This window comes from Rhipicephalus sanguineus, chromosome 11, assembly GCF_013339695.2.
Source record: "Rhipicephalus sanguineus isolate Rsan-2018 chromosome 11, BIME_Rsan_1.4, whole genome shotgun sequence".
Lineage (NCBI taxonomy): Eukaryota > Metazoa > Arthropoda > Arachnida > Ixodida > Ixodidae > Rhipicephalus > Rhipicephalus sanguineus.
This window is the reverse complement of record NC_051186.1, coordinates 132,311,111-132,326,432: the sequence shown is the minus strand read 5'-3', so window position 1 is coordinate 132,326,432 and position 15,322 is coordinate 132,311,111. Positions and strand designations below refer to the sequence as shown.

Here is a 15,322-nt window from a genome sequence, read left to right as displayed (position 1 = left end):
GACATTGCCAGGTCCACTGGGACATTTGGGTTTGAGATTTAGCAGCATATTAAGTACACCCTGCTCTGATATAAAATTTACATCAGAAAATTGCGGCACTGCACAGTTGTGTGAACTAACACTAGAATTGGAGAAAACACTGCAAAAAAACGTATTAAAGTGATTGGCAAGTTCTAGCTTTTCAGGTGTTTGCTTGGCATTTGCTTGCACAAGGGGAAACTGTGTCCCTTACACAAGATATTTTTCTGGAGTATATCATGGTTGTCATGGTTCGCAGTCCCATGGACACACATTTCAATCGTGCGCGGTAGTGACGTCCTTCGTCCTGGCTGGGACAAAAATGCCTACCATGGACGTTGAAAATTCAAGCCGCAGTTGCACGAGGTTGCCGTGTTCATCACGCTCGATATACTACAAGGTGCCCACGGTTCTATTAACGAGGCCGTCACTTGCGTCGGTGTTTGCTGTGATGCCGATGCTCAGGCCAATTGAGGCTGGCAGGCCACCCATGTCGCTTACGTTCATCTTGGCCACCTTGGTCGGGGCATCCCTGTGTACCCCACTCGTTCTTATAGCTAGTTATGGTATCACGTGCGGCATGACTTTACACGTCCGCAGCGTCGAGGCAACATGCATTATGGCAGTCAACGTTCGCATTCCTGTAGTATAGCCGTATGCCGTCGGGGCACTTAGCAGCATTTGTGGTGTCTTGACTTCTTTCTTGTGCTGATGTTTGCACGCCCTGTCTCCTAGAGTGAATACTTACCAAATAGCTCAGCTCTCTGCTATTCTAAACTTAGCGGCGGCTTCTTCGCGTGTCACAAAGCGGCTCTCAGTCAAACTGACACCGTCCCCGGTCAGCATGAGGCCATCGCCCAGCTTGGTAAGAAATGAAGAGAACGCTGTACCATTCTGGCGGACCACGTGGACGAGTGGATGGCAGTCGAGAGCGTCTTCCAGGGGAGTTCCGTCTTCAGCTCCCTCACCTGCCTTGCGTATTAATGTGTGTGTTCGCGGTTACTGTGTTAAGACTGTGAATCCCCTGTGGCACATAACCGCATAACAAGAATTGTGGTATGCGGGTATGTGCCACATGTGACTGAGGGAAAGGGTTGCACGACGTACGCGACAAGCGCTTTGTGTTATTCATGTCATGACCAGTGAATCACATTCGTCATACACTGATCCCCTGCTATGCCAATTTTGGCATATTACAAGTTATGGAAACAACCAGGAGAGTGCCCAGACGAAGGCAGCTAGATAGACAGATACGTAGATAGAAACGGCCAAAGTGCCTGAGGTTCACTAAGAAATGCTTCGCATTTAACCCTTTGACACGCTATGTACACAAATGTGTACACCACTTGTTTTTGCTATTTGTATCAACCGCGGGCTAAGAGAGAGCGAGATGTATCAGGCTTCGCATGAATTAAACCTCCTGCATACGATCACATTGCTGAAGGCACTACCACGTTAGGCGAGTCGTTCGACGCACCACTTCTTGCGAGCCATGTGAAAAGTATAATTTTCCTTGCTCAAAATAAGCATAACCAAAATGAACTTGCACTATTATTTCTAGCCTCAGATTTCAATGTATTTACACCAAAACAGAGCATCAATGACTTCAGGATAAAGAGACATTTAATTACAACTTAGTTAAGATTAGTTACCATAACATGCATAAATTAAGATATTATGACATTATTTTTGTTGCAATAGACTACTGAGTGCCTTGAAATAATGTATCGATCTGACATATTTACATATAGTTCTTCATAGCTGGCGTCTGAAAGCGTTAAAAAAAAACTATCATTCACCATGTAGCAGCAAGACAGCCAAACAGACACGAAAATAAACATTTCGCCAGCTTTTCAGCCGATCAGACGAACAGCCAGATGCTGAATGACACCTACCGCATTTTCGGGCACAGGCTGGATTTTGTCCCAGACGATGGCTGGGCCGGTGTCCTTGACAAACTTGTGGAAGAGGTGCTGGAAGCCGCGAAACTCGGCCTCGACGGTCTCGCGCTCGGCGGCGCTAGCCGTGCGGCAGAGCTTCTCGAGCTCCTGTGCCAGGTGCGCCTGGGCGTCCGCCTTGGACATCTCCTTGAACTCGGTGCTGTCACTGTTCTTCCGGCTGTGTCCATACATCTGCACATTTGATGCAAAGAAGGCCACTGTTTGGGATGGCTTTCATTTGAGGCAAAAAGAAAAATGCCAATACAGTGCATCAACCTCTTAAAGGGGTACTGACACCAATTTTCGAAGGTGGGTTTACTATGCCATACAAATCTCCTGTATACAGAGACGGCTCTGAGCAAGTGTGAGGCCAAGTAAATGCCGATAAGATATTTTATTTCGATTTTAAGGTTCACATGGCGCACCTGCTGACATCGACACTAGAATGTCGTCAGGCTACAGTACTAATTATGGTGACTTCACGCACTAGTATGGCTAGTTGTGATGACGTCGGGTAACAAAACTTTCAAAATGGCCACTGGTGCATCACCAACGTAGCCACGGAGTGGAGCGGCAGTGGAAATGTCACGATATCTTGCGTGCGCACATGACGAAAGGCTCATATTATGTTGCAATGTCAGGGTACAGTAGGAATTGAAACTAGCTTTTAACCCCTTGAGGGTTTTCGCCATACATGTACAGCAGAAGCTTACTGGTACCAAAGGGTTTTTGCCGTACATGTACGGCATAGCGTTTATTTTTAAAACGCGCACTTTTTTCGATCATTTCTCAATTGGTCTGTGCTGCCACACTTCGGGAATACGTGGAATTTTTTTCATGCGCCGACGTCTCTCCGTTGTATTTCGTTTTTGCTTCCCCAAACGGCGCGTTGGCTATCGCTTGCCCATCCGAGTGCGTTCGCGGTGCAGCTGGTTTAAAGTGCGCGCTTTTTTCGACCATTTCGCTTGCTTTGCATGTGCTGCCACGCTTCGGGAATCGGTGGAATTTTTTTCATGCGCCGACGTCTCTCCGTTGTATTTCGTTTTTGCTTCCCCAAACGGCGCGTTGGCTATCGCTTGCCCATCCGAGCACGTTCGCGGTGCAGCTAGTTTAAAGTGCGCGCTTTTTTCGACCATTTCGCTTGCTTTGCATGTGCTGCCACGCTTCGGGAATACGTGGAATTTTTTTCATGCGCCGACGTCTCTCCGTTGTATTTCGTTTTTGCTTCCCAAAACGGCGCGCCGGCTATCGCTTGCCCATCCGAGCACGTTCGCGGTGCAGCTGGTTTAAAGTGCGCGCTTTTTTCGACCATTTTGCTTGCTTTGCATGTGTTGCCACGCTTCGGGAATACATGGAATTTTTTTCATGCGCCGACGTCTCTCCGTTGTATTTCGTTTTTGCTTCCCAAAACGGCGCGCCGGCTATCGCTTGCCCATCCGAGCGCGTTCGCGGTGCAGCTGGTTTAAAGTGCGCGCTTTTTTCGACCATTTTGCTTGCTTTGCATGTGCTGCCACGCTTCGGGAATACGTGGAATTTTTTTCATGCGCCGACTTCTCTCCGTTGTATTTCGTTTTTGCTTCCCAAAACGGCGCGCCGGCTATCTCTTGCCCATCCGAGCGCGTTCGCGGTGCAGCTCGTTTAAAGTGCGCGCTTTTTTCGACCATTTCGCTTGCTTTGCATGTGCTGCCACGCTTCGGGAATACGTGGAATTTTTTTCTTGCGCCGATGTCTCTCCGTTGTATTTCGTTTTTGCTTCCCAAAACGGCGCGCCGGCTATCGCTTGCCCATCCGAGCGCGTTCGCGGTGCAGCTGGTTTAAAGTGCGCGCTTTTTTCGACCATTTTGCTTGCTTTGCATGTGCTGCCACGCTTCGGGAATACGTGGAATTTTTTTCATGCGCCGACTTCTCTCCGTTGTATTTCGTTTTTGCTTCCCAAAACGGCGCGCCGGCTATCTCTTGCCCATCCGAGCGCGTTCGCGGTGCAGCTCGTTTAAAGTGCGCGCTTTTTTCGACCATTTCGCTTGCTTTGCATGTGCTGCCACGCTTCGGGAATACGTGGAATTTTTTTCTTGCGCCGATGTCTCTCCGTTGTATTTCGTTTTTGCTTCCCAAAACGGCGCGCCGGCTATCGCTTGCCCATCCGAGCGCGTTCGCGGTGCAGCTGGTTTAAAGTGCGCGCTTTTTTCAACCATTTCGCTTGCTTTGCATGTGCTGCCACGCTTCGGGAATTTTCATGCGCCGATGTCTCTCCGTTGTATTTCGTTTTTGCTTCCCAAAACGGCGCGCCGGCTATCGCTTGCCCATCCGAGCGTGTTCGCGGTGCAGCTGGTTTAAAGTGCGCGCTTTTTTCGACCATTTTGCTTGCTTTGCATGTGCTGCCACGCTTCGGGAATACATGGAATTTTTTTCATGCGCCGACGTCTCTCCGTTGTATTTCGTTTTTGCTTCCCAAAACGGCGCGCCGACTATCGCTTGCCCATCCGAGCTCGTTCGCGGTGCAGCTGGTTTAAAGTGCACGCTTTTTTCGACCATTTCGCTTGCTTTGCATGTGCTGCCACGCTTCGGGAATACGTGGAATTTTTTTCATGCGCCGACGTCTCTCCGTTGTATTTCGTTTTTGCTTCCCAAAACGGCGCGCCGGCTATCGCTTGCCCATCCGAGCGCGTTCGCGGTGCAGCTGGTTTAAAGTGCGCGCTTTTTTCGACCATTTTGCTTGCTTTGCATGTGCTGCCACGCTTCGGGCATACGTGGAATTTTTTTCATGCGCCGACGTCTCTCCGTTGTATTTCGTTTTTGCTTCCCAAAACGGCGCGCCGGCTATCGCTTGCCCATCCGAGCGCATTCGCGGTGCAGCTGGTTTAAAGTGCGCGCTTTTTTCGACCATTTTGCTTGCTTTGCATGTGCTGCCACGCTTCGGGAATACGTGGAATTTTTTAAATGCGAAGCATTTCTTAGCGAACTTCTGCGACTTTGACCGTATCTATCTATCTATCTATCTATCTATCTATCTAGCCGCCTACGACTTTGTGCTCTCCTGGTCGCTTGGTTAATCGAATGTGCACCAAAATTGGTATGGCGTAACATGACTGTATGACGAACATAAATGACAAGTCATAACATGAAAATCATGACACGAATGTCATGTACAGCATGATTTACGTGCCACGCTCATGGTGCGCTGGCGGCCGTTTCGCTAGCTTTATATACACCAAAATTGGTATCTTGCGACGTGACCGTGTGACGAACATAAATAACACGAGTTATCATGAAAATCATGACACGCATGTCATGTACAGCATGACTTACGTGCCACGCTCATGGGGCGCTGGCGGCCGTTTCGCTAGCTTTATATACACCAAAATTGGTATCTTGCGACGTGACCGTGTGACGAACATAAATAGCACGAGTTATCATGAAAATCATGACACGCATGTCATGTACAGCATGACTTACGTGCCACGCTCATGGGGCGCTGGCGGCCGTTTCGCTAAATTGATATGCACCGAAATTGGTATCTTGCGAGGTCACCGTGTGAAGAACGTAAATAACACGATTTATCATGAAAATCATGACACGCATGTCATGTACAGCATGCCTTACGTGCCACGCTCATGGGGCGCTGGCGGCCGTTTCGCTAGATTGATATACACCAAAATTGGTATCTTGCGACGTGACCGTGTGACGAACATAAATAACACGAGTTATCATGAAAATCATGACACGCATGTCATGTACAGCATGACTTACGTGCCACGCTCATGGCGCGCTGGTGGCTGTTTCGCATGCTTGATCTACCCCGGAATTGGTCTTGCGCGACGTGACTGTGTGACGAACATAAATAATAGGAGTTAACATGAAAACCATGACACGCATTTTCCTCAATGACATACAAGACGATGTATGCAGCTCTTTGCTGGCTGCTTCGCATTACATCGATTCCCACAATGCGTGGGATCTGCCGGCTTTTTTCATGCGCCGATGTCTCTCCGTTGTATTTCGTTTTTGCTTCCCAAAACGGCGCGCCGGCTATCGCTTGCCCATCCGAGCGCGTTCGCGGTGCAGCTGGTTTAAAGTGCGCGCTTTTTTCGACCATTTTGCTTGCTTTGCATGTGCTGCCACGCTTCGGGAATACGTGGAATTTTTTTCATGCGCCGACGTCTCTCCGTTGTATTTCGTTTTTGCTTCCCAAAACGGCGCGCCGGCTATCGCTTGCCCATCCGAGCGCGTTCGCGGTGCAGCTGGTTTAAAGTGCGCGCTTTTTTCGACCATTTTGCTTGCTTTGCATGTGCTGCCACGCTTCGGGAATACGTGGAATTTTTTTCATGCGCCGACGTCTCTCCGTTATATTTCGTTTTTGCTTCCCCAAACGGCGCGCCGGCTATCGCTTGCCCATCCGAGCGCGTTCGCGGTGCAGCTGGTTTAAAGTGCGCGCTTTTTTCGACCATTTTGCTTGCTTTGCATGTGCTGCCACGCTTCGGGAATGCGTGGAATTTTTTTCATGCGCCGATGTCTCTCCGTTGTATTTCGTTTTTGCTTCCCAAAACGGCGCGCCGGCTATCGCTTGCCCATCCGAGCGCGTTCGCGGTGCAGCTGGTTTAAAGTGCGCGCTTTTTTTCGACCATTTTGCTTGCTTTGCATGTGCTGCCACGCTTCGGGAATGCGTGGAATTTTTTTCATGCGCCGACGTCTCTCCGTTGTATTTCGTTTTTGCTTCCCAAAACGGCGCGCCGGCTATCGCTTGCCCATCCGAGCGCGTTCGCGGTGCAGCTGGTTTAAAGTGCGCGCTTTTTCCGACCATTTCGCTTGCTTTGCATGTGCTGCCACGCTTCGGGAATACGTGGAATTTTTTTCATGCGCCGATGTCTCTCCGTTGTATTTCGTTTTTGCTTCCCAAAACGGCGCGCCGGCTATCGCTTGCCCATCCGAGCGCGTTCGCTGTGCAGCTGGTTTAAAGTGCGCGCTTTTTTCGACCATTTTTCTTGCTTTGCATGTGCTGCCACGCTTCGGGAATACGTGGAATTTTTTTCATGCGCCGACGTCTCTCCGTTGTATTTCGTTTTTGCTTCCCAAAACGGCGCGCCGGCTATCGCTTGCCCATCCGAGCGCATTCGCGGTGCAGCTGGTTTAAAGTGCGCGCTTTTTTCGACCATTTTGCTTGCTTTGCATGTGCTGCCACGCTTCGGGAATACGTGGAATTTTTTTCATGCGCCGATGTCTCTCCGTTGTATTTCGTTTTTGCTTCCCAAAACGGCGCGCCGGCTATCGCTTGCCCATCCGAGCGCGTTCGCGGTGCAGCTGGTTTAAAGTGCGCGCTTTTTTCGACCATTTTGCTTGCTTTGCATGTGCTGCCACGCTTCGGGAATACGTGGAATTTTTTTCATGCGCCGACGTCTCTCCGTTGTATTTCGTTTTTGCTTCCCAAAACGGCGCGCCGGCTATCGCTTGCCCATCCGAGCGCGTTCGCGGTGCAGCTGGTTTAAAGTGCGCGCTTTTTTCGACCATTTTGCTTGCTTTGCATGTGCTGCCACGCTTCGGGAATACGTGGAATTTTTTTCATGCGCCGACGTCTCTCCGTTATATTTCGTTTTTGCTTCCCCAAACGGCGCGCCGGCTATCGCTTGCCCATCCGAGCGCGTTCGCGGTGCAGCTGGTTTAAAGTGCGCGCTTTTTTCGACCATTTCGCTTGCTTTGCATGTGCTGCCACACTTCGGGAATACGTGGAATTTTTTTCATGCGCCGATGTCTCTCCGTTGTATTTCGTTTTTGCTTCCCAAAACGGCGCGCCGGCTATCGCTTGCCCATCCGAGCGCGTTCGCGGTGCAGCTGGTTTAAAGTGCGCGCTTTTTTCGACCATTTCGCTTGCTTTGCATGTGCTGCCACGCTTCGGGAATACGTGGAATTTTTTTCATGCGCCGACGTCTCTCCGTTGTATTTCGTTTTTGCTTCCCAAAACGGCGCGCCGGCTATCGCTTGCCCATCCGAGCGCGTTCGCGGTGCAGCTGGTTTAAAGTGCGCGCTTTTTTCGACCATTTTGCTTGCTTTGCATGTGCTGCCACGCTTCGGGAATACGTGGAATTTTTTTCATGCGCCGATGTCTCTCCGTTGTATTTCGTTTTTGCTTCCCAAAACGGCGCGCCGGCTATCGCTTGCCCATCCGAGCGCGTTCGCGGTGCAGCTGGTTTAAAGTGCGCGCTTTTTTCGACCATTTCGCTTGCTTTGCATGTGCTGCCACGCTTCGGGAATACGTGGAATTTTTTTCATGCGCCGATGTCTCTCCGTTGTATTTCGTTTTTGCTTCCCAAAACGGCGCGCCGGCTATCGCTTGCCCATCCGAGCGCGTTCGCGGTGCAGCTGGTTTAAAGTGCGCGCTTTTTTCGACCATTTCGCTTGCTTTGCATGTGCTGCCACACTTCGGGAATACGTGGAATTTTTTTCATGCGCCGATGTCTCTCCGTTGTATTTCGTTTTTGCTTCCCAAAACGGCGCGCCGGCTATCGCTTGCCCATCCGAGCGCGTTCGCGGTGCAGCTGGTTTAAAGTGCGCGCTTTTTTCGACCATTTCGCTCGCTTTGCATGTGCTGCCACACTTCGGGAATACGTGGAATTTTTTTCATGCGCCGATGTTTCTCCGTTGTATTTCGTTTTTGCTTCCCAAAACGGCGCGCCGGCTATCGCTTGCCCATCCGAGCGCGTTCGCGGTGCAGCTGGTTTAAAGTGCGCGCTTTTTTCGACCATTTCGCTTGCTTTGCATGTGCTGCCACACTTCGGGAATACGTGGAATTTTTTTCATGCGCCGATGTCTCTCCGTTGTATTTCGTTTTTGCTTCCCAAAACGGCGCGCCGGCTATCGCTTGCCCATCCGAGCGCGTTCGCGGTGCAGCTGGTTTAAAGTGCGCGCTTTTTTCGACCATTTCGCTCGCTTTGCATGTGCTGCCACACTTCGGGAATACGTGGAATTTTTTTCATGCGCCGATGTTTCTCCGTTGTATTTCGTTTTTGCTTCCCAAAACGGCTCGCCGGCTATCGCTTGCCCATCCGAACGCGTTCGCGGTGCAGCTGGTTTAAAGTGCGCGCTTTTTTCGACCATTTCGCTTGCTTTGCATGTGCTGCCACACTTCGGGAATACGTGGAATTTTTTTCATGCGCCGACGTTTCTCCGTTGTATTTCGTTTTCGCTTCCCCAAACGGCGCGCCGGCTATCGCTTGCCCATCCGAGCGCGTTCGCGGTGCAGCTGGTTTAAAGTGCGCGCTTTTTTCGACCATTTCGCTTGCTTTGCATGTGCTGCCACACTTCGGGAATACGTGGAATTTTTTTCATGCGCCGATGTCTCTCCGTTGTATTTCGTTTTTGCTTCCCCAAACGGCGCGCCGGCTATCGCTTGCCCATCCGAGCGCGTTCGCGGTGCAGCTGGTTTAAAGTGCGCGCTTTTTTCGACCATTTCGCTTGCTTTGCATGTGCTGCCACGCTTCGGGAATACGTGGAATTTTTTTCATGCGCCGATGTCTCTCCGTTGTATTTCGTTTTTGCTTCCCAAAACGGCGCGCCGGCTATCGCTTGCCCATCCGAGCGCGTTCGCGGTGCAGCTGGTTTAAAGTGCGCGCTTTTTTCGACCATTTCGCTTGCTTTGCATGTGCTGCCACGCTTCGGGAATACGTGGAATTTTTTTCATGCGCCGATGTCTCTCCGTTGTATTTCGTTTTTGCTTCCCAAAACGGCGCGCCGGCTATCGCTTGCCCATCCGAGCGCGTTCGCGGTGCAGCTGGTTTAAAGTGCGCGCTTTTTTCGACCATTTCGCTTGCTTTGCATGTGCTGCCACGCTTCGGGAATACGTGGAATTTTTTTCATGCGCCGATGTCTCTCCGTTGTATTTCGTTTTTGCTTCCCAAAACGGCGCGCCGGCTATCGCTTGCCCATCCGAGCGCGTTCGCGGTGCAGCTGGTTTAAAGTGCGCGCTTTTTTCGACCATTTCGCTTGCTTTGCATGTGCTGCCACGCTTCGGGAATACGTGGAATTTTTTTCATGCGCCGATGTCTCTCCGTTGTATTTCGTTTTTGCTTCCCAAAACGGCGCGCCGGCTATCGCTTGCCCATCCGAGCGCGTTCGCGGTGCAGCTGGTTTAAAGTGCGCGCTTTTTTCGACCATTTCGCTTGCTTTGCATGTGATGCCACGCTTCGGGAATACGTGGAATTTTTTTCATGCGCCGATGTCTCTCCGTTGTATTTCGTTTTTGCTTCCCAAACGGCGCGCCGGCTATCGCTTGCCCATCCGAGCGCGTTCGCGGTGCAGCTGGTTTAAAGTGCGCGCTTTTTTCGACCATTTCGCTTGCTTTGCATGTGCTGCCACGCTTCGGGAATACGTGGAATTTTTCTCATGCGCCGATGTCTCTCCGTTGTATTTCGTTTTTGCTTCCCAAAACGGCGCGCCGGCTATCGCTTGCCCATCCGAGCGCGTTCGCGGTGCAGCTGGTTTAAAGTGCGCGCTTTTTTCGACCATTTCGCTTGCTTTGCATGTGCTGCCACGCTTCGGGAATACGTGGAATTTTTTTCATGCGCCGATGTCTCTCCGTTGTATTTCGTTTTTGCTTCCCAAAACGGCGCGCCGGCTATCGCTTGCCCATCCGAGCGCGTTCGCGGTGCAGCTGGTTTAAAGTGCGCGCTTTTTTCGACCATTTCGCTTGCTTTGCATGTGCTGCCACGCTTCGGGAATACGTGGAATTTTTTTCATGCGCCGACGTCTCTCCGTTGTATTTCGTTTTTGCTTCCCAAAACGGCGCGCCGGCTATCGCTTGCCCATCCGAGCGCGTTCGCGGTGCAGCTGGTTTAAAGTGCGCGCTTTTTTCGACCATTTCGCTTGCTTTGCATGTGCTGCCACGCTTCGGGAATACGTGGAATTTTTTTCATGCGCCGATGTCTCTCCGTTGTATTTCGTTTTTGCTTCCCAAAACGGCGCGCCGGCTATCGCTTGCCCATCCGAGCGCGTTCGCGGTGCAGCTGGTTTAAAGTGCGCGCTTTTTTCGACCATTTCGCTTGCTTTGCATGTGATGCCACGCTTCGGGAATACGTGGAATTTTTTTCATGCGCCGACGTCTCTCCGTTGTATTTCGTTTTTGCTTCCCAAAACGGCGCGCCGGCTATCGCTTGCCCATCCGAGCGCGTTCGCGGTGCAGCTGGTTTAAAGTGCGCGCTTTTTTCGACCATTTCGCTTGCTTTGCATGTGATGCCACGCTTCGGGAATACGTGGAATTTTTTTCATGCGCCGATGTCTCTCCGTTGTATTTCGTTTTTGCTTCCCAAAACGGCGCGCCGGCTATCGCTTGCCCATCCGAGCGCGTTCGCGGTGCAGCTGGTTTAAAGTGCGCGCTTTTTTCGACCATTTCGCTTGCTTTGCATGTGCTGCCACGCTTCGGGAATACGGCAATTTTTTTCATGCGCCGATGTCTCTCCGTTGTATTTCGTTTTTGCTTCCCAAAACGGCGCGCCGGCTATCGCTTGCCCATCCGAGCGCGTTCGCGGTGCAGCTGGTTTAAAGTGCGCGCTTTTTTCGACCATTTCGCTTGCTTTGCATGTGATGCCACGCTTCGGGAATACGTGGAATTTTTTTCATGCGCCGACGTCTCTCCGTTGTATTTCGTTTTTGCTTCCCAAAACGGCGCGCCGGCTATCGCTTGCCCATCCGAGCGCGTTCGCGGTGCAGCTGGTTTAAAGTGCGCGCTTTTTTCGACCATTTCGCTTGCTTTGCATGTGATGCCACGCTTCGGGAATACGTGGAATTTTTTTCATGCGCCGATGTCTCTCCGTTGTATTTCGTTTTTGCTTCCCAAAACGGCGCGCCGGCTATCGCTTGCCCATCCGAGCGCGTTCGCGGTGCAGCTGGTTTAAAGTGCGCGCTTTTTTCGACCATTTCGCTTGCTTTGCATGTGCTGCCACGCTTCGGGAATACGGCAATTTTTTTCATGCGCCGATGTCTCTCCGTTGTATTTCGTTTTTGCTTCCCAAAACGGCGCGCCGGCTATCGCTTGCCCATCCGAGCGCGTTCGCGGTGCAGCTGGTTTAAAGTGCGCGCTTTTTTCGACCATTTCGCTTGCTTTGCATGTGATGCCACGCTTCGGGAATACGTGGAATTTTTTTCATGCGCCGACGTCTCTCCGTTGTATTTCGTTTTTGCTTCCCAAAACGGCGCGCCGGCTATCGCTTGCCCATCCGAGCGCGTTCGCGGTGCAGCTGGTTTAAAGTGCGCGCTTTTTTCGACCATTTCGCTTGCTTTGCATGTGATGCCACGCTTCGGGAATACGTGGAATTTTTTTCATGCGCCGATGTCTCTCCGTTGTATTTCGTTTTTGCTTCCCAAAACGGCGCGCCGGCTATCGCTTGCCCATCCGAGCGCGTTCGCGGTGCAGCTGGTTTAAAGTGCGCGCTTTTTTTCGACCATTTCGCTTGCTTTGCATGTGCTGCCACGCTTCGGGAATACGTGGAATTTTTTTCATGCGCCGATGTCTCTCCGTTGTATTTCGTTTTTGCTTCCCAAAACGGCGCGCCGGCTATCGCTTGCCCATCCGAGCGCGTTCGCGGTGCAGCTGGTTTAAAGTGCGCGCTTTTTTCGACCATTTCGCTTGCTTTGCATGTGATGCCACGCTTCGGGAATACGTGGAATTTTTTTCATGCGCCGACGTCTCTCCGTTGTATTTCGTTTTTGCTTCCCAAAACGGCGCGCCGGCTATCGCTTGCCCATCCGAGCGCGTTCGCGGTGCAGCTGGTTTAAAGTGCGCGCTTTTTTCGACCATTTCGCTTGCTTTGCATGTGATGCCACGCTTCGGGAATACGTGGAATTTTTTTCATGCGCCGATGTCTCTCCGTTGTATTTCGTTTTTGCTTCCCAAAACGGCGCGCCGGCTATCGCTTGCCCATCCGAGCGCGTTCGCGGTGCAGCTGGTTTAAAGTGCGCGCTTTTTTCGACCATTTCGCTTGCTTTGCATGTGCTGCCACGCTTCGGGAATACGGCAATTTTTTTCATGCGCCGATGTCTCTCCGTTGTATTTCGTTTTTGCTTCCCAAAACGGCGCGCCGGCTATCGCTTGCCCATCCGAGCGCGTTCGCGGTGCAGCTGGTTTAAAGTGCGCGCTTTTTTCGACCATTTCGCTTGCTTTGCATGTGATGCCACGCTTCGGGAATACGTGGAATTTTTTTCATGCGCCGACGTCTCTCCGTTGTATTTCGTTTTTGCTTCCCAAAACGGCGCGCCGGCTATCGCTTGCCCATCCGAGCGCGTTCGCGGTGCAGCTGGTTTAAAGTGCGCGCTTTTTTGGACCATTTCGCTTGCTTTGCATGTGCTGCCACGCTTCGGGAATACGGCAATTTTTTTCATGCGCCGATGTCTCTCCGTTGTATTTCGTTTTTGCTTCCCAAAACGGCGCGCCGGCTATCGCTTGCCCATCCGAGCGTGTTCGCGGTGCAGCTGGTTTAAAGTGCGCGCTTTTTTCGACCATTTCGCTTGCTTTGCATGTGCTGCCACGCTTCGGGAATACGGCAATTTTTTTCATGCGCCGATGTCTCTCCGTTGTATTTCGTTTTTGCTTCCCAAAACGGCGCGCCGGCTATCGCTTGCCCATCCGAGCGCGTTCGCGGTGCAGCTGGTTTAAAGTGCGCGCTTTTTTCGACCATTTCGCTTGCTTTGCATGTGCTGCCACGCTTCGGGAATACGTGGAATTTTTTTCATGCGCCGACGTCTCTCCGTTGTATTTCGTTTTTGCTTCCCAAAACGGCGCGCCGGCTATCGCTTGCCCATCCGAGCGCGCCCGCGGCGCGGTTGGTTTCAAACGCGCGCCTTTCTCGATCATTTCGCTTGCTTTGCATGTGCTGCCACGCTTCGGGAATACGGCAATTTTTTTCATGCGCCGATGTCTCTCCGTTGTATTTCGTTTTTGCTTCCCAAAACGGCGCGCCGGCTATCGCTTGCCCATCCGAGCGCGTTCGCGGTGCAGCTGGTTTAAAGTGCGCGCTTTTTTTCGACCATTTCGCTTGCTTTGCATGTGCTGCCACGCTTCGGGAATACGTGGAATTTTTTTCATGCGCCGACGTCTCTCCGTTGTATTTCGTTTTTGCTTCCCAAAACGGCGCGCCGGCTATCGCTTGCCCATCCGAGCGCGTTCGCGGTGCAGCTGGTTTAAAGTGCGCGCTTTTTTCGACCATTTCGCTTGCTTTGCATGTGCTGCCACGCTTCGGGAATACGTGGAATTTTTTTCATGCGCCGACGTCTCTCCGTTGTATTTCGTTTTTGCTTCCCAAAACGGCGCGCCGGCTATCGCTTGCCCATCCGAGCGCGCCCGCGGCGCGGTTGGTTTCAAACGCGCGCCTTTCTCGATCATTTCGCTTGCTTTGCATGTGCTGCCACGCTTCGGGAATACGGCAATTTTTTTCATGCGCCGATGTCTCTCCGTTGTATTTGGTTTTTGCTTCCCAAAACGGCGCGCCGGCTATCGCTTGCCCATCCGAGCGCGTTCGCGGTGCAGCTGGTTTAAAGTGCGCGCTTTTTTCGACCATTTCGCTTGCTTTGCATGTGCTGCCACGCTTCGGGAATACGTGGAATTTTTTTCATGCGCCGACGTCTCTCCGTTGTATTTCGTTTTTGCTTCCCAAAACGGCGCGCCGGCTATCGCTTGCCCATCCGAGCGCGCCCGCGGCGCGGTTGGTTTCAAACGCGCGCCTTTCTCGATCATTTCGCTTGCTTTGCATGTGCTGCCACGCTTCGGGAATACGGCAATTTTTTTCATGCGCCGATGTCTCTCCGTTGTATTTCGTTTTTGCTTCCCAAAACGGCGCGCCGGCTATCGCTTGCCCATCCGAGCGCGTTCGCGGTGCAGCTGGTTTAAAGTGCGCGCTTTTTTCGACCATTTCGCTTGCTTTGCATGTGCTGCCACGCTTCGGGAATACGTGGAATTTTTTTCATGCGCCGACGTCTCTCCGTTGTATTTCGTTTTTGCTTCCCAAAACGGCGCGCCGGCTATCGCTTGCCCATCCGAGCGCGTTCGCGGTGCAGCTGGTTTAAAGTGCGCGCTTTTTTGACCATTTCGCTTGCTTTGCATGTGCTGCCACGCTTCGGGAATACGGCAATTTTTTTCATGCGCCGATGTCTCTCCGTCTTTTTTTTTTTTTGCTTTCCAAAGAGGCGCGGCGGCTTTCAATTGCGCATCAGAATGCGCGCACGCGGTCCGGCTGGTTTCGGTTTCGTCCTTCGGGTGGTTTTCGCTTCTTGCGCCCGCGAAGCATGCAGATGGCTGTTTCATTTCTAATCTCTCAAAGGGTGACCGCTCGTTACTCTCTCGTTTATTGCTCCCCGGGGCGCGATTATATCTGTTTCCGTGCGGCGCT

At 51.7% G+C, this 15,322-nt stretch overlaps 1 protein-coding gene across 7 annotated transcripts in view; it reads right to left on the bottom strand.

Annotated features, from left to right (window-relative positions):
• LOC119374501 (UTP--glucose-1-phosphate uridylyltransferase) overlaps positions 1–15,322 on the bottom strand; it is a 97,524-nt gene that overhangs the window by 31,302 nt on the left and 50,900 nt on the right. For all 7 annotated transcript variants that reach the window (XM_037644618.2, XM_037644621.2, XM_037644619.2 and 4 more), the window contains one exon: positions 1,914–2,150. In XM_037644618.2, the coding sequence (XP_037500546.1) occupies positions 1,914–2,150 (237 nt within the window). The remainder of the gene's footprint in view (positions 1–1,913; positions 2,151–15,322) is intronic.